Consider the following 20209-nt stretch of genomic DNA (forward strand, 5'->3'; position numbering starts at 1 on the left):
TGTGTGTGTGGAGAGACACTGTGTTGGATCATTGGAGCTATGTGCAACTCAAGGCATGCTCGAACGGGAGCTGCCTGGACGCTGCAATCATGTTGCGCACTATCCGTGCTGAGTGTGCTGACTTTTCGTACAATGTCCCACTGTCTGGCTGCCTGCATAAAGTCAAGTGCTCGGCGCAGTTGTCGGCGAAATGTCGCTCCTCTGTTTTCATTTAAACAGCTCCATATATCCGTTAGCGCAGCTAGCTAGCACCAGATGCTAACAACAACAATACACGTAAGGTGTGCACGTTCTCTCTCGCTCGCTCGCTCGGGCCACACATACACACACTCTCCCGGTCCTCCCGATGGCCAGTCGGTGCCTGCCGGTGAGCGTGGAAGTGTGGTCTGCCGCAAGCGGGCGGCAGGAGCGGGGCTGTCAGCATCAGCTTGTAGATGGTATTTTAAACTCGATGCGCTCTGAAACTACGGGGCGGCCGAGGACAAAAAATACACATGCGTTAATCGCGTTAAAATAATTAGTGGCGTTCATTTTATTTTAACGCCACTTAAAACTTGACGGCCCTAATATAAACACAAATGTGCCACAACACATGCATCTTGAAAACACCAACCAACCGGGGCACTTGTTGACGTTCGGGGATTATCAAATTGGTCAATTGTCACTGTTGGCAGAGTTAGCCTGATTCATAATTGTAAGTGTTTCTGTCAGTATAGTTGAAATGACCAAGTTAGCTACATTACCCAGCTAGCTTACAGCAGATCTGCAAAGATATTGGAAGGAATCATGTGATCACATTGTCAAAATAAGTAAATAAAACGTATATTTTATGTTTGTTTACAGTGACAGTGATTGTTGGCAAACTTTATAATCCCCAAACGTCAACAAGCGCTCCGGTCCCAGCTGTGTGCGTCACTTTTTAGTGTCCCTGTTCCCGTTTAGTTTTGAGCTTGCGGCAGCGTTGTTTTTTTTGCAGCATTTCATTCCTGGTCGAATGTACTTATTGTAAGTCGCTTTGGATAAAAGCGTCAGCTAAATGCAATGTAATGTAATAATAATTTATGCAGCGCTTTCAGTCAAAACTGTGCTGAAAAAAAAAAAAAATACGATGTTTCGTCAAGTTGGTAAATGTTTTTTAAACGCTGCGCATGTTTCGTCAAGTTTCTAAAGATGTCTCTTCATTTGCATGTGTTTATGAAACTTTTCTCCTAATGGAAGTGTTCTGGGCCGTTTTAGCACATTTGCAGCTGTCGGCCACCGTAGTATTTCAAGGTTTAATACAGGCAACTCGTAATGCTTCTGAATAAGAATGACTCTTCAAAACAGAACTTTGCTGCAACAGTTTCCCCTGTTATCTACATATATGCAGAGAGAAAGGTCTGTATAAATAGTGTTCCCAGTTTGGAGTGGAAGAATTTGACTGGGCTGCACAGAGCTCTGACCTTAATCCCATCACGAGTCAGGTCTTATCACCAGACTTCACTAAAGCCCGTCTGAAAGTTATCAAATCCCTGTGGCCGGGGTCCAAAGTCTTTCAAGGACTCTTCCCAGAAAAGTGGAGGCAGTCAAAGCAGGACGTTAACACCCATATTTCTGTAATGTGTGGGGCATCAATATGCCTTTACCCTTGTTGTGTTTCGAACCGACATGTTATTTGGATGCAGTTACCAACCAACACAGATGTGTACACTCTTTTATTTCAATGTGTTATAGTGGATGAAGTCTGAAACTCTTTGTATGTTCTACTGGTGAGGGACTTTATTAGAATTAGTGATGAAGTCATTGCTCAAACACTTCACTGTGAAGCTTTAGTCCTGATCTCCTACAGTGTTGATGATGCTAATCATTAGTCTCTGGAATGTGTGTTTATTTAAGTCTGCCAACTGTCAGGGTTGAGTGAAGCAGGCAGGACCCAAATGTCGATTACACAGAAAATACCTTTATTTCAAGGTTTTACACGGTGACAAACAGAACACTACCCCGTGAACACAGTCACAGACAAACAACAATCCAACAAAGACAGACAGAAAAACCAGAACTTAAATACACACAAGACTAATCACACAAACAAGACACAGGTGAGGAGGGAGGAGAAAACACAGGGGCACAAGGTGAACACAATCAGGAAATCAGATACAGGAGGGCAAACACAGAGACAGGAATCAACAGACAAGACAGGGGCTGAAGTCGAATAGTCCATTTAGCTTAGGAACCTTCCTAACGGAGTGAAATGACCCGGAAGTCCCTCAGTGGCAGCCATGATAAGTGCGGTTCGAATTCTCTATGATAGGAAAGGAGGTTTCAAACTTCCTTTCGACTTCCATGTCGGCCGTTCACGGAAACAACCGATTATGACCGAGAAATGATATCATGAAAGTTACGGTGCTTATTAAGCATTTTAAATCGTATGTGGTAAGTTGCCAAAGTGCTTTGATTTGAACGTTCATCAGTATTATACAACCTGATCTCACCAGAATGCGTGACTCCACCACGACTCCTTAACACCGCATTGCGTGGTGGAGTCACGAACTTTGCTACATTTACGTGTCTGCACCACGCAAACAACCCCAATGTAAAGTGAATGAGGCTCCTTTGTCGTGGTGCACACACGCATTTCTACAACGTCCAGCAGTGAGCTTTTATTCTATAAAACGTTTTTAAAATCTACTTTATAGCTTGTAGTAACTCGCGGGAGGCTTCTTTTATTTTATTTGTATTCATAATAATTTGTATTTTTCGTCAGAATGTATTATGGCAACCCTGTCTCCTAAAAATTACGTTCCCACAGAACTAAACTGCATTCTCAATTACGTTTAGCTAGAAACTTATTTTCTCCCACGTTACGTTTCTTATGAACGTATCTTAAAGACGTTTATTTTCTACATAGGCTATCTTCTAGAAACATGTTTTCTCCCACGTTACGTTCGTTATGAACGTATCTCAAATACGTTTATTTTCTACATATCTTTGCCATTTATTGTCTTGCTTATAATAATGATAATGGTCATTTATAAATATCATTTTAGAGCACACATAAATCAGTAGGCGAGGCTGTAATTTCGCCAGCTGTTACTCTCATGAGCGAGGCAGAAAATAATAGTTTTAACATGCCAAAAAGCTGCTGTGTCGTTTATTGCACCTCAAACATTAAAACAAATCCAAAGTTACGTGTTTCTGTACTTCCTCTAAGAAGAAAGGACAGTAACAGAAGATCTCTGTGACGCCAGATGTGGTGTTGTTAATGCAATATGATATCCGGAAAAAAATTCAGTTTAGGATGGCCGAAGACACTACACTACCCATAATCCCCTGCTATCGTTTGGGACTACAGTCCCGTTGACAAACCCCGTGATTAATCTTCAAGCTCTGGGATTGGATGTTGGAGTGGCAGTGCGCCAAGGTTACGCCGAGCGTCAAGCTCTTTGAAATGGAACGAAACCACGGCAGACTATTCAAAACTGGACTCGAACGCCCCCCCAGAACTACACATGCTGGCTATTGTTTCTCTATGGCAAGTCTCTACTGGGAATTGTAGTTTTAAAAGACGTTTTCGGTTTTTCCAAAATTAGAAGTTGACAGTATTAAACTGTGTACAGCCCTGGAGGTTTAGGCGATAGGAAACAAATTGGTGTGTACAAATTTAAAACATGTAATTACTAAATGGGTGAACATCGCTTGTATCCATAATGGGCAGCATTAATATATACCCACATGACAGCTCATTGTTACTTTGTAATTCTACTCCACTACAAATCAGAGGTTAACCTGGTATTTTTACTCCACTACACTTATATGAGTTACTTTGCAGATTCTGATTAATGATGTGAAATATAAACAACCCTTAAAGCAGACTTTAGTTACACCTGAGTAAAATTCAGGGAAAGGTGATTGTCAAGTGCCAACAATCAGGAGAGATATTTGATTGTTGGTGCTTGAGAAGACTAAACATTTATCTGCAGATCCCTATAAAGTATATTCATTAATCGTTATTCTCTACTAATAGTTAATTAAAAACGGTATATAATTGCTATTTTGCACATCCCTTTCAAGATTTTCAAAGGTTTATTGACATATCATATCATTAACTAGAACTAGCTAGATCTGATAGATTTGGACATAGACGCGAGTGAAGTATAACCGGACGCGAGAGAGAGAGATCAGATCAGCTGCTGCTGACGGAGAGCACGCAGCTCTGCATGATCACAGCTCGTCCGCTGTGACGGACCGTTGAGCGGAGCAAAATACACTAAGAGTTAGACCTAACACACTTAGCTAGTTTATCTACTCTGGAACTAGCTAAACTAGTTATAAATATATGTATTCTTTACTGTCGGGTCACTTATTACAGGTTCAGCGAGCTGCACGAGACTGACGGGCTGTCAGGAGAGGGAGAGGAAAAGAGAGCACCCCGTTTATTGTTCCCATTTTAGTATCCAGAATTACTGTAAACCTTTGAATAAAGTAGTTCATCTACTATTAGTAGTTTGTGTAAATGCATTTATGTTTTGTTTTTTTCATTAATATAAAATAAATGTCACGTACCCCCTGCAGTAGCTACTCCAACGTACCACTAGGGGTCCGTGTAGCCCCATTTGAGAACCACTGCTCTAAAGTACCGCAGTCTCTTCTCCTAAGTCCTTTTGAATTCTCCTATCCACTATCCCTTAACCCCGTGACGTTTCACTCAGAGGTCAAGGAATAGACGATAGGGTTAGACGTTAGGAGCTGATTTTTGGATTATCGGACCGCAACCAGGGGGTGAACACTTTTAAAAATAAAACAGGAAACCAGAGACAGACAAAACACAGACAGACCGTGACACCAACATAAACTGTTATATTTGAAGTAGCATGAACTGAATTATATATAAATACTAGGGCTGTCAAGTTAACGCGTTAATAACGCATAAAATTAACGCATAAAATTAACGCCACTAATTATTTTAACGCGATTAACGCATGTGTATTTTTTTTCCTCGGCCGCCCCGTAGTTTCAGAGCGCATCGAGTTTAAAATACCATCTACAAGCTGATGCTGACAGCCCCGCTCCTGCCGCCCGCTTGTGGCAGACCACACTTCCACGCTCACCGGCAGGCACCGACTGGCCATCTGGAGGACCGGGAGGGTGTGTGTATGTGTGGCTCGAGCGAGCGAGAGAGAGACCTTACGTGCATTGTTGTTGTTAGCATCTGGTGCTAGCTAGCTGCGCTAACGGATATAAGGAGCTGTTTAAATGAAAACAGAGGAGCTACATTTTGCCACAACTGTGCCGAGCACTTGACTTTATGCAGGAAGCCAGACAGTGGGACATTGTACGAAAAGTCAGCACACTCAGCACGGATAGTGCGCAACATGATTGCAGCGTCCAGGCAGCTCCCGTTCGAGCATATGCCTTGAGTTGCACATAGCTCCAATGATCCAACACACACACACACACACACACACACCATTTGTATTGTATTATTGTATGAGAGAGGTTCCAGGTTGAATTGAGGCGAATATTTGTCATTGTTCAAATGATAATAAACATTAGAATAAAGCATATTTGTTCACTCATATGTTGATAAGAGTATTAAAAACTTGAAAAATATTCCTCTAAGGTACATTTAGAACAGATAAAAAATGTGCGATTAATTTGCGATTAATCGCGATTAACTATGGACAATCATGCGATTAATCGCGATTAAATATTTTAATCGCGATTAAATATTTTAATCGACTGACAGCCCTAATAAATACATGTGCAAGTATTTTTAAAAAAAATTGTAAAATGTATCAACAGATACAAACCATACAAAATATTCCTCTGACTGATCAGTTTTTTATTTATCAACCATCTGTGATTAAATACTCTGTTTCGAGTAAAAGAAATGCATACAAAGCGTAAAATAAAAGTACAAAAGTATTAGAGTTTAAATACAGTATATAGTACCACAGGTATAATTACTTATACCTGTGCTACAGATATAATTACTTATACCTGTAGCACAACCCATTTCAGACTTAATATATATATTATAGTATTTCTTTGTAATTAGTGTTAAACTGACAGAATAATGTGCTTCCGTAAAAAGTAGAAATGTTTGCTTTAAAGAAGTAGAATTGTAAAGTACAAGTAACTCAGACTTATTGTTCAGCGTAAATGTGCAAATGAAGGAGAAAACGGCATCAGAATATGGTTATGTTCTGTATGCATCAAAATTAAAATGACGTTGGTGAATGAGGTTTGATTGGAGTCCGACACCTTTGCAGTTTCACTTCATAATGTATAAATATCAGGCTGTGCTGTGGCTGCCTCTGAGACAGAGAACGGTGCAATACTGCCATCTTCTGAAATACAGTGTTCACAGCTGAAATTAGAAGGATCTTACACACACATTAACTCATTTTACACATTTTACACCCAATTTAAACAATTTGTATCCTAAAAAAGAAAAATGTATATAACCTGACAATACCAATCCTATCGAAACAATGTCAGCCTTCCTCAGTGTCAGAGTGCAACTGAAGAGTTTGACATTTTGAAAGGTTCAGATTATATTGAATTAACATTATTTTTTTCCATTTGCAGTGTTGAAAAAAAAAAGTATCCTTTACTGAATAATAGTATCAATACAATCTCAAAATACTCTAATGAAAATAAAAGTCTTACATACAAAATCTCACTTACTAAAAGTACAGAAGTAATATTAGCAAATTGTACTTAAGGTAACAAATGTAAAAGAACTGCAGGAAAAAGAGGCTCCATATGGGATGTATCAATGTCTCAATGACACAGATGGTTAATAGCGTTGCACCAAGTAGGCAAACACAGTTGTGATGGACACATTACTGATGTTGAGGACTTTCTCTATAGGATTTTACCTATTTGTACCATCAATATTTCACTGTTTCATCTTTAGAATTATAATTTGGTTTAAAGTTTAGCAGTATGTCCCTTTTAAATGCAGTGGTAGCATTACATTGAAATACTCAAGTAAAGTACAAGTATTTCAAGATTGTATATAAATACAGTCCTTGAGTAAATGTATTTAGTTAAATTCCATCGCTGCATATTTGACAGAAATGTTATAAACACTTTCTTATGTTGTCTCCACAGTCAGTAAGAAGCAAGGAGAGCCCCTCATCATCTCTGACATCAAGAAGGGCAGCATGGCCCACAGGTATCTGTTATATTATATTATACAATATAATATTGTATTATATTATACTATATTAGATTATTTTATATTATATTAACTGTAATTATTATATTATATTGTTATATTATAGTATATCTACGGAGCCCTGGAGGGTTCATAGAGAGAAAAATAAATAAAACGTGGCCACGTTTTACTTTCTCGTGCGCACGAGTTACTTTCTCGTGCGCACGAGTTACTAAAGCGTGCGCACGAGTTACTAAAGCGTGCGCACGAGTTAATAAAGCGTGGCCTCGTTTTATTTAAATTGAGGGATTCCTGTCCTTGACTCACAGTATCTGCTGCCCACAGCTGTTTTATAGAAGGAAAACCTCCTTCACTTTATGAAATCTCAGCGGCACCAGTGGCCTGTACTACGAAGCAGGATTGGCTATTTACACTATTCATTCATGAAGTATGACGCTGCGCTGTCAGCATGCGTCTCCATGTTTGTGATTGGTCAAATGTTGCTAACCCCGTCCCTTTCACATGAACGCGCTCTCAGCCGGACAGAGAAACCCTGGTTGATTTACTGAGTTGATAACCAGCTTCGTAGGACCGCTTATCGACATCGCGTTTGTTAGGGTCAGTTAAGCCGGGTAAATCGAACATGTCCAGGTCCAGGGTCTGTTGAACTGGCTTCGTCGTACAGGGCACTGAGGCAGTAACGTGTAACTCAGCAGAATCTGAGAAGAGCAGCACCAGCTGCAAAGAGCTGTGCCTTTTACTGTTTATTTCACTGCGTTTCCCTTCATTAGAACCGCTGAATAGAGATCGAGGCTGCTACGTTTAACCACACACACCTCTACACACATCGAACTACCAGAGTATTCCCCCTCGTTTTATGAAGGAGATGTCCTGTCACCGGGGCGCATGATGTGTGTGTGTGTGCTCAGCTCCGCTCTGTGTGCGTGTTCGTGTGTATCCGACACCACGAACAGTACTTTAAACAAATCTGGTTCCCCATAGTTAAGTGTATTCCCAAGTGAAAGAAATGTGTTTAATCTTAATCTCGATGTGCTATAGTCCTGCCGGAGTGCACCGGAACGAACGATACTATCATAAACAAATGCCCCCCCCACACACACAAAACGAGGCCATGCTTTATTAACTCGTGCGCACGCTTTAGTAACTCGTGCGCACGCTTTATTAACTCATGCGCACGCTTTAGTAACTCGTGCGCACGCTTTATTAACTCATGCGCACGCTTTAGTAACTCGTGCGCACGCTTTAGTAACTCGTGCGCACGCTTTATTAACTTGTGCGCACGCTTTAGTAACTCGTGCGCACGAGTTACTAAAGCGTGCGCACGAGAAAGTAAAACGTGGCCACGTTTTATTTATTTTTCTCTCTATGAACCCTCCAGGGCTCCGTATATATCATATAGCATTATATTATATTGTATATAATTATATCATCATAATATATTATGTAACCTTGTATTATATCCTATTAAAGTATATGATAGTATTTATTTTATTTTATATAACATTTCAATTTTGCATTATATTCTATTCTATTCTATTACATTATTTTATTTTATTTTATATTGCATTGTTTTATATCAAGATTGTATCCTTTTATATTCTATTATATTGTATTGTGATAAGTTATATCATATTATCTTTTAATTATATTACAATATATGATATGATATTCTTCTGGAGATATCACAGCTGTGTTTCTCTGTGTATGTATCTCACTGTCCTTATCACACCTGTACTCTTTTGAGAGGCATCTGATAGGCTGCTGTAGTTTAACCATTATGAATGAAACTTTCTGGTTCCACATTTGTCTTGCTTCCTGTCTCTGTCTCTCCTCAGAACGGGGACCCTGGAGCCTGGGGACAAGCTGCTGGCCATCGACAACATCCGGCTGGAGAACTGCTCCAAAGATGAGGCGGAGCAGATCCTGCAGCAGTGTGAGGAGCTGGTCAAACTGAAGATACGCAAGGACGAAGACAACTCAGGTCTCATTGTTGTGTTAAAACAAACACATCCAAATCTCCCAAAAGATGAATGACACATTTCAAATCTGTCGTGAAATTATTTTTTATAGATGTTATATGTTTACTGAAAATAATTTTAATTCAAGAATTTAGCTGAAGCAAATGACAAAATCATATAGTTTAAAAATCATCAGCTCATCAACAAGTTTAAAGAAAATGCACTGACAGTGTTTGACCACCAGATGGTGCTGTTGTCCACAACTCAAGCACATTTTAAAATGAACTGTACTGTAACATTCATCTTTATTCAGTGGGGAAACATGTGTAAAACAATTTAATCCGGGATGAACCAATTCAAATAAAACATTAAGAAAACAAACAAATATATATAAGGGATAACAGTAAGAACGTGTGTAGAAAATGTATATCCTGGTGATCTAATGGTACATTCTAATTCAGCGTAGGACAGTTATGCGTCATCTTAGTCATGTGCGTGTTACTGACCTTACACCCAACCTCTTGAAAACTGTGTTGGTTTATTTACTCCAGGAAGTTGCATAGAGATGACACAAATGGTGAAACAAATACTCAGATCCTTTAAGTTCTTCAAGTAAAAGTATTAATACCACAGTCCTAAAATACTCCATTACAAGTATGAATTCAACATTATACTTAATATAAAGTGCAGTATGTTTATTTTTTATTTTTTATAAATTGTAGTCAAGTTCTTGCTCTTTGTTGTATTCGATGTGTTATCATAAAACTATTATATTATTCTGTTTTTAAATACATTTAAGAGTGTTGCTGTGTCTTAATTTGTAAATGTGGTGCACATTTTGTGTACTGTAGTGTAATCACATTATGTAATTTATTTAAAAAGTAACTACAGCCGTAAAGTAATCGTAGTAATATCACAATGTTTCGCAAAGTAGCAACAATTTAAATTAAGTAAAGTACAAGTACCCGGAAATTATACTATACTTGAGTAAATGTACTTAGTGTCACAGTGGATACCGGAAGGAATTGTGTGATCATGCCAGATTATCACTAGGAGGATGGATCACACACAGACACACACACGGACACACACACGTGTTAAACTGCAGAGATTATGTGTTTCTGCTACATGATGACAAGGCAGTCTTTTCCAGTTACCATGGAAACTGCCTCTTCCTCACCAGTGTTGGTTCGGGAACAGTTTGACCTACTTTTGGAAAGAGAGCATTTGTGTGTGTGTGTGTGTGTGTGTGTGTGTGTGTGTGTGTGTGTGTGTGTGTGTGTGTGTGTGTGTGTGTGTGTGTGTGTGTGTGTGTGTGTGTCCAGTGTATATGCATGTGTTAGAGTGTGAACAGATAACATGTAAAATAATTAGCAAGTGGCAAGTGTGTGTGTGTCAGGATGTATCATCTATGGAGTTGAAACATTAGAGTAATGTGTGTGTGTGTGTGTGTGTGTGTGTGTGTGTGTGTGTGTGTGTGTGTGTGTGTGTGTGTGTGTGTGTGTGTGTGTGTGTGTGTGTGTGTGTGTGTGTGTGTGTGTGTGTGTGTGTGTGTGTGTGTGTGTGTGTGTGTGTGTGTGTGTGTGTGTGTGTGTGTGTGTGTGTGTGTGTGTGTGTGTGTGTGTGTGTCTCAGATGAGCAGGAGACCTCGGGCAGCATCATCTACACAGTGGAGCTGAAGAGGTACGGGGGCCCTCTGGGCATCACCATCTCAGGCACCGAGGAGCCGTTCGACCCCATCACTATATCCGGCCTGACCAAGAGAGGCCTGGCCGAGAGGTACACACACACACACACACACACACACACACACACACACACACACACACACACAATATCTCCTCTTAGAAATCTAGGTTACCAGTTGGAGCTCGTGCACAGCAGTAAAGCAGCTGGAGGTAATTGTTTTCTTCCTACATTATTCAATATATATATAACAACAATTAAATTAAAATGAGTGCTACTGAACTATTATAACAACTATATTAAAATTATTTGACATTTAAAAATGGAAAATAACTGACTAAATGAAAGAAATACCTTATTTTAACTTCATTTGATCCCAACACTTAGTACGGTAAACACATCTTATCAGGCACCATGTGAAGTCTTATACAGCTATTAGTACTATGGAACTATATTTGTATTACTTGTCTTGAACAATAATGCACAATTGGATGTTGTAACAACAAAGGCACGAAAGCAGATTGTATAGACTAATAAAACACAGATTCAATTTGAAACGCTGAAACGTTAGCTCTGCATTGGGTTTTTTGAGGAACATGTTTGTTAGGGGTTAACATAATACTTGTTGGCAAATGAAACTGCATGTAAACATAAGGCACCTTTCACAGAATAATTGGTAAACTACACAAATTATTTTTTTATAGTTTGGAATTATTCTTCGTGCGTATAACAAGATATCACTTTATTTAGGGGAAACTGGTTTCCGTGACTGTTGCTCAACTTTAGAATGAAATATAATAAAAGATAAATAGAAGAAAAATATTCAAATAAAGAAAAAGCTCAATTAACAATGTGCAAAAAAGGAAAGCACAAAATAAAATAAAGATATGTATACAAACAATTGAAGTTAAAGTAAAATGTCTAATACAATTAATAAAAATATAATAAGGATTAGATCTCTTTGTTTTGTTTTTGACTCACAGACAACTAGTCCCACCAATAAAGTTTTCCAGTGTGAATTCTGTGTGGCTCATGAAAAGTGTTCACACATATGTCTCCACACCTCTGCTGACCCCCAGAAAGCAGCACTGGTGAGGCAGAGAGCTACAGATTAAAGACAGCTTCCTCCATCCTCAGTCAGAATAACAATTATTATATTATAAGGCTTTGGTGTCAAAGGTCCTAACAGTAAAGTTAGGGTCACGACCTTTTGACTCTCAAGCGCGGTTGCTGATTTAGTCAGAATTGTCCCATTTCCATTATTTGCAGTGAACATTTTAATTTGGATCATTCCGGCACTCAATAAAACTTTAGCTCAGACCTTATTTAGGCTTCATGAAGCAGTGGGGGAAAACCTTATTAGGAGAAATAACAGGAGATGCCTTGGGCAATAAATAGAGGGATTCCCCGGCAGCAGCTGAGTGTGCAGCAGGCTCCACGTGAGGAGGCGCTGACGGGTGAGATAATGAGGAGCATGATGCAGTGGAGAGGTGGCAGGGCAGCCAGTGTGCACAGCAACAGGCTCAACATGACGTAATGGCTCTGAGTCATAATCATCCACTGGCAAATACAGCTTATATAAACTTCTAAATAACATGCTTTTATAACAGACTCACGCTTTATTCCACCAAAACACACCCAAAGAGATTTGGTTTATTGGAGTTTGTGATGTCATTTTCAATGAAACAGACCTGATGGCTAAAAGCACTCTATACTGTACATAGACTCATTTTCACACAGTAAGACTACGTCAACATTTCTGCTTTAAATATTTATATAAATATAAAGTTATTGTGTTTATATTTTTATTCTATTTTATTTAAAATACAATCATACAGGATTACACAGGATGCAGCTAAAAAAATATAAAATATAAAACAACACAAAATCATTCAATAGAACGGGGATGTTGCTGATGAGGAAAAAAGAAATCCCTTTTTATTTAATGTTTTATACATTTTTTATTGTATCTTTTTTTTTTATTGCATCCTAAAATCAAGGAACTGTCATCAAAACCGATTTCCCCCAAATAAAGTATTCTGTTGCACATGGAACATGTTCGCACTGACCTAGTTTGACTTTTAGCCAATTGTGAGCCTTGGTATTGGTTGACCAGATTAGGTAAATAGAAACTCAAGATATCACAGAGAGAGAGAGAGAGAGAGAGAGAGAGAGAGAGAGAGAGAGAGAGAGAGAGAGAGAGAGAGAGAGAGAGAGATGAGAGAGAGAGAGAGAGAAGAGAGAGAGAGAGATAGAAGAATAGGAGAGAGAGAGAGAGATATATCGCGAGCTAAGAGAGCGATAGAATAGTAGGAGCGAGAGCGATAGTCGAGATCATCCACGAGAGCTGAGAGAGAGAGAGAGAGAGAGAGAGGATTGTTGTTAGCATCTGGTGCTAGCTCGGAGCTAACGGAGATTAGTAGCTGTTTCAACAGGAGAGGGGGAGTCCTCTCCTGTCAGACTGAGAGAGATAACGTCAGCTCAGGGAGGTAAAGGACTCTGAGCGATTAGATTGTAAACTTTAGTCTAGTTATCTCAGTGGGTCTCAAACGGTTTGGTCATCTTTGTAAAGAAATATTTCCATCTATGTAATATTAGTTGCATATAAAATAAGTTAAGAAATCCTTCCAATGTGTAGGTTACTATAGGTCAGTAGCCTACAAAATAAAAAACAGTTTGAAAGGGGAGTGATTAGTAAAATATGCATAAATAAAAAGAAAGAATGCAGACTAGGTAAGATAAAGATAGGAGAGGAGTTTATCAATGATGTGTTATTGGTTGTGAGCATATTCTAATGGTTTTGGTTATTGAAATATATACAGTTCTGTTTCATATGAGTGTTGAGAGCTGTATCCATACATCTCTTAATGTAGCCCTCAAAGTGCACCAGATTGATGCATTTAGCTTCAATTTAAAGAAACAAATCTTCCCTAGAGGATGTTAGGTCATCACAAATAAAACAGGTTCACATGGATAGGATACTAGATAAGTATGCACACTCATTATATACACTACACATTTTTCTTGGATTTGTTAACACTATAGTCCCTAATATATTTGTAGAAAGGCAGGAAATGCAATTAAATTGAGAAAATGTTTCATTGCGGAGGACCCCCTGTTTTGTGTCCCCCCCACTTCTCAAACCAAAGTTACACCCTTGGGCATGTACATGTGATATATTTGTCTATGACCAGGGTGAGATTAGTGATCTAAAGCATTAATATCTGTATCAAAGTAGGCCGCAGGATAAAGGATTGGTTTGCTTTAACTCTGGTTTCATGCGGTGGCCGGCGATAATGGGACTGAAGGTCGACAGAGTCACCTTGCTGTGACCCTTCACTAGTCATGCAGTTGTTAACATAAATCAAGTTGAAACATTCATAACTTAAAAATAAATTCCTAAATCCGCTGCAGCCTTGTGTTTCTGGTTTGTATATACTGTGTCCTATAACTAACATGTGTATACACATACAGTATGTTTTGGAACAAGTCTGTACAAAGTCATGGTCTTTTTTTTAATTTAAAATGATCTAATTAAATTACTCTTGACTTCCCGTTCATGATAATGAATCATTATCTTAATTACCTACGACGTATCTCAACCTCACGTGTGATAGTCATCTGTTGATGTGAGCATAGAACATAATTGTGCATTATGTTGTGTGTTTCCTCTTGGGTGTGTGACTGTGTGATGTTTTCATGTGTGTGCAGGACAGGGGCTATTCATGTAGGGGATCGGATCCTGGCGATCAACAGCATCAGTCTGAAAGGGAAGCCCCTGAGTGAGGCCATCCACCTGCTGCAGATGGCTGGGGAGACCGTAACTCTCAAGATCAAAAAACAACTGGACAGTATGTATGAAAAGTGTTTCTAATAAATAAACAGGATGCAGCTCAAACACAAACAAAAAATCATTCAAGTAGGTAAAACATATTCACACACATGCAGCATAGTACATGAGTAAAATAGCCAAGATAATAAATAAAATTAAATTATCCAAAAGTAAGATATAAATAAATAAAGTTTGAGAAACCGGCTCGAGATAAACTTTTTGTTATATTCCATGGAATGCTCTTAACATCCCGATAGCAATGAATATCTGAAGTGCTTTGACAAAAAATCCATAAAAAAATGTCATCTGTGGAAGCCGTGGCGCTGTAAAAAGCACAACCAATCATCTGAGCCGGCCCGGCTAAAGTAACTGGATGGCCTACCTGCCTGTCAGCCTTCCATCTGTGCACAAACTTATCTCGTGCCCTCATTGGTGAGGAGGGGCTCTGTAAGGAAGTGGCAGATTCTTTCCGGCTGTGTATTTTCAAATTCTTGCGCACTCGAGCTGGTTTCTCCAAAATTACCTACCCCACCTTTATGAAAAGATCAAAAATACAAGAAAAAGTCCCAAATATATATATAAACATTTTAAAAAACAACATTTAAAATGTAATAAAGTAATAAATAAATGAACAATAATAAGAATATATGTATGTGTATGAATTATATATATATATATATTCTTTTTAAAGACACAATTTTTATGTATTTATGTATTTATATAAATATACAAATATATATATATATATATTTGTATATATATTAGTGCTGTCAAAATTATCGCGTTAACGGCGGTAATACATTTTTTGAATTAATTGCGTTAAAATATTTAACGCATTTAACGCATGTGCAGAATGGCCCGCCCCATACGTGCCACCAGTGGCAGGCCAGGGTATGGCTGGGGTAGGCAACACCCATACCAAGAAATGGCTTAGCCCCACCATGAACAATGATGTTAAAGTAAGCAAAATAAAGTCTGCCAACTCGCGCGGAGTAAATTGCACAGACAGCAGTTAGTAAGATTGATTTCAGTAGCCACGGTTTTGAAAACTTTTGTCACGTAGTGATCGTCTTCTCAATAGAACATCTTTGATAACGGCGTGGTGTTGTTGCAGGAAGTCCCGACGGAGAATACTTTTGCTGTAGTACAGGGGTGCACATAACTGGTACGCAGGTTATGTGCGTAATCTGAAATGCGTACCGTCACTTGTGTCACAAAGCGCATTTGCGTACCGACGTACTTGTGAATCTTTTCCAGAAGGCGGTTAGATCACCGGACGACAGAGTCGGTCTCCGTGTGCACAGACAGGGCTGCTGTTAACGTCGGTCTGTACAACGGAATTGTGCCAAAACTACGCCAACCGGCTGCGGAGGGAGACTCCCCCCCTTCACTGGAGAACTGCGCGTTGAGCTGATCACAACGTTCACACTCTGTGGTCACGAAGTACTCCACTAGCCGCCGCCGGCGCCCCCCCCCCCCTCTGTCGACTTTCCTGAAGTACTCCCCCGTTGATAGAAATCAACACGTAATGAATTAAAACCCCACGGTTTGATGATTGATAGGTGTGTGGGCTGTCTTTCATTTTGACACACAGAATTTTTTTATAATAAACATAGATACTGTATGTTAAATGGATATATCTGCCTTCTTTCATTTATCTTTCCATTCCCACAACAATATACATAAATAAATGGCATATTTTGGACCTAGTTCGAATGGTGATTAATCATGATTAATTAATTTTTAAGCTGTGATTAATCTGATTAAAATTTTTAATCGTTTGACAGCCCTAATATATATATATATTTAAATATATATATTTATACAAATTTATATATTTATATATATATATATATATATTTGTATATATATATATTTAAATATATTTATTTATATGCATAATAAACTAATTACAATTTTTTTTTAATAATAACGCAGCTAACCCAATTTTATTTTGGGGAACTTTTGGAATAATAAAAAAGCGTGCTGTTGAGAACCTTAGTGCATCGGACATCAAACAAAGGAGAAGTGATGATATAAGAGGTTGCAGAACCATTAAGAGCTTTTTATACAATTAGAAGGTCTTTAATATACATTTTAAAATATAGAAATTAAACCATGAAGTTGCAATGAAACAACTTTTTACTTTGCTTTATCTTTATAAAGATTTCCACGCTTCTTAATTGAACTCAGTGTTTCGGGAATCAGCCACACACTCATTTTATAAAGCCCCAAAAAAACGTTCATAAATGTTTGAGTTTTAACACAATGTGAACAGTTTTACATATCGTATCAACATTAGCTTCTGACTTGCAATCAACGTTGTCTTTGTTGTTTAATGATAATTTATTGGATCAACTTTATTCCGCTCTTTTCTCTCAAAGATATAGAGGATAGGAAGGCAGCAGAGGCAGAGGACACAACGGAAAACGAGATCAGTGACACTGAGGAGGATGATTTGACGGACAGCCAACAGACCAATAAGCTCTCAGAGCTTTACTCCACAACCATACCCAGCGTGGACTCTGCCATGGAGTCATGGGACGGCTCAGGGATGGACGCTGGATATGGCAGCCAGGGTAAGCTTTAGAGGAAGAGCAAATGTATTAATCCCACAGGGGGAAGGAAGCCCAAACAGTGTCTCCATCTGCCCTACATCACTAGATAAATCCCACATGAGGAAACTCACTGACAGACAGAAAAGACAGAGGTGTCAGAGCAAATGTTGGTCCTTGCGGGACTCAAACAAGTTCCCATTCGGTTCCAAAGCTAAATCCCTAGAGACTGAGAAACTGCCGCCCCAGATTTAAAAATCATATAGCAAGGAAACATCCCAAATCCAAATGGTTATATTTATAATATCAAATTTGTATTTATCTGTACAGAAGTAACTGAGCACTCTTTTAAAATGGTCAGCCCCCTAACAATGGTGTAAATATATGCAGAAGTGGATTGAACAAATAGATGGTAGAGGATAGACTACATTTATTAATACAGATTTCCTCACAACATTACAGAATCCTTGTTGTGTCGCCTACCGAGTCTGTTTATAGCCTGTAGGCTACGGACATCATCCTTTTCGGTTCATCTATTCTGTTCAACTGACCATAGCAGTGTAAATACCATATCCTCACCTGTTCTGCTGTTATTATAACTAAAGACTACAAGGTGATTACTGTCTTCTGAACAAACCACAGAAAACGTATCTCATTCATGGCCTGACGGTGGCGCTACGATGCAGTTAACAGTAGTCTGCCAAACAATTATCTACAGTAGAAAAAAAATTGATCAAGATTAGGAATACATCTTCCAATTAAAGATATACTTATGTTGTTACCTGTTGTTTTCCGTTTGCCTTGAAGTTGTAGTTGTACAGTAACACTGATTTTGTTAGTGTTGTTGAGTCAAGTTAAGCTAGCTAACGTTGCCACACAACTGACCGGTAATTCATGTAATGACTCACATTTAATTGGAGTAAACTCCAGAGATTATAATCTTCCTTAGAGTGTGGGTTTATCACCTTTAAATTGATTAGTTATCGGTAATGTATCTGTGAGTCACATTAGCTCCCCTTGCCCACACACTGCTTTGCTAGCGCGGTATGTAGCGTGATTAGCATGTAGCTTAGCCACCAGTGCTCTGAGCCCGAACATTTATTTACAGTAATCGGTTTCTCCTACAATGGCAAACTATAAATGAGTACTTCATGTCGTTTTTGTATTCCTTCTGCAGGTACATACAACCACCAGGCCGCTGGTATTGCCCTCCACCCCCACGAGTGGCGTAGCGCCAAGCAGCAGCGCAGCACCACACCTCCACCTGGACGCCGGAAGAACTACCTGTTCAGTGACGGAGGGTTCAGTGAGGATGACTGGGACAAACCACCAGGGTAGGACTGAACTTAGCTTGCTCTTTTTAACTATAATTTTTGTAACCTTAAGGCTTTAGCTCACCATTTTTTAGATTTCAGATATTTTTGTTTAGCAGGATATTAATTTCCGTTCAATCTTGCATCATACAGAACATTCAGGTCTGCAATGATTTAGATTGTTGCCGAAGAAAATATGAACCAAAGTTGAAATAAAATGGGCACTGTTATGGTCTTTTTAAGCCTTTTTTTTCTAAACCTCCAGATCGTCAGAATCAATTATTAATTCATTTCATTACAAAATTAAATTAATTGAATTTTTAGGGATGATTTCATTCCAATTGATTGCACACCGCCTTTCACTGTCCCGCTGCTCACAACATAAGGATGAGAAAAAGGGTTCTTACACTGTTCCACAAAAAAATGAACATTATTATTAGATATTGAATAATTATGAATCTAATGTGTTGGTACAGAGCCAAAACAATATAAATGTATCACAATTTGCAATCTCTGAAATTAATCCATAGTTAAAATGATATTATTATGTAATGTTCAAATAATCCATTAACATTAACATTGTACAACTAGGATGGCGCCGCAGATGGTGCCGCAGATGGCTGCTTCGGTGTTTTGTGCTCTTTTGTTTTGTGCGTTAATTCAGTCTTTACATATAGTACACCAAACTCTTTCACCAGGGAAGAGCTCCTAAACATTAGAGAAACAAATTCAGCGGATTACTTTCCTACTTTTCTTTGCTCTTCCGTGGAATTATTGGACATTCTTGTAAAAGGTACCCTCACGTGCATTCGAGCACTGAAACGCCACAGGAGAGGGAGACGGGCCGGGACACTTGTGCGCCTCCGGAGCTGCGGAGTTCGCACGCCGCTACCCGGAATATTCCTCTCCAACGTGCGTTCCATAAGCAACTAGAGAATGCAATTCCTGAAGAAATTGCTAGTGGGAATGCTTTATGCTGAAAAGCTGACGCTAAACTGCTATGCTGAAATGTAATGTGTAAGAAGAAAGTGAAGAATTTAGATTGAAATGATACATAAACACTGGGGGCTTGAATGTGTGATGAGAGAAGAAAATAAAGTAAAAAGGCTTGGAAAAGCAGCAGAATATTTGAACTGCTAACTTCTGAACTTACTTGATGGCGAATGATCTGTCGCCATGGCAACGGCATTTGATGACACCCCATAATACGCTTAGATGCGTTGATGGCTGCATCGTTACCAAACCTGTGAAGTTTTGGGCCATTTTCACTGAAGTTATGAGAAAACCGTGTTGCATGGCGAGCATTGTGTTGCCATGGCAACGGCATTTGAATAAATCTCAAAACTGTCCCGTAGATGTCTTCGCGGCTGGACTGTTGGCACACATGTGAAGTTTTAGCACTTTTTGACAATTTTCATAGGAGTTATAGCAACATCATGTTTTATGGCGAGGGATGCGTTTCCATGGAAACGGCATATGGTGAGATCTCTTAAAATCTGAAGAAAACCTCTATAACAAGGTCTGAACAATGTTTAATATCTCTAAAAGTAAGAATCAGATTTAAAAGTTGTTTTAGACGAATAATGTCAGAAAGATCTGTAACATTTTAAAGTTAGAATGAGGTTTCTGAGTGAAAGTATGAATGAACAGTTAGCAGTTGAAGTCGCATGAAGATTTGTTAAAGTCTGAAGATTTCCTCC

At 38.8% G+C, this 20209-nt stretch overlaps 1 protein-coding gene across 10 annotated transcripts in view; it reads left to right on the forward strand.

The window, feature by feature from the left end:
- The window catches only part of LOC117560669 (glutamate receptor-interacting protein 2-like), a 522557-nt gene that overhangs the window by 482786 nt on the left and 19562 nt on the right, over nucleotides 1-20209 (forward strand). For all 10 annotated transcript variants that reach the window (XM_034237604.1, XM_034237605.1, XM_034237602.1 and 7 more), the window contains exons 15-20: nucleotides 7099-7162; nucleotides 9001-9146; nucleotides 10758-10902; nucleotides 14521-14660; nucleotides 17026-17220; nucleotides 18374-18530. In XM_034237604.1, the coding sequence (XP_034093495.1) occupies nucleotides 7099-7162; nucleotides 9001-9146; nucleotides 10758-10902; nucleotides 14521-14660; nucleotides 17026-17220; nucleotides 18374-18530 (847 nt within the window). The remainder of the gene's footprint in view (nucleotides 1-7098; nucleotides 7163-9000; nucleotides 9147-10757; nucleotides 10903-14520; nucleotides 14661-17025; nucleotides 17221-18373; nucleotides 18531-20209) is intronic.

Source organism: Gymnodraco acuticeps, unplaced genomic scaffold, assembly GCF_902827175.1.
Source record: "Gymnodraco acuticeps unplaced genomic scaffold, fGymAcu1.1, whole genome shotgun sequence".
Classification (NCBI taxonomy): Eukaryota; Metazoa; Chordata; class Actinopteri; order Perciformes; family Bathydraconidae; genus Gymnodraco; species Gymnodraco acuticeps.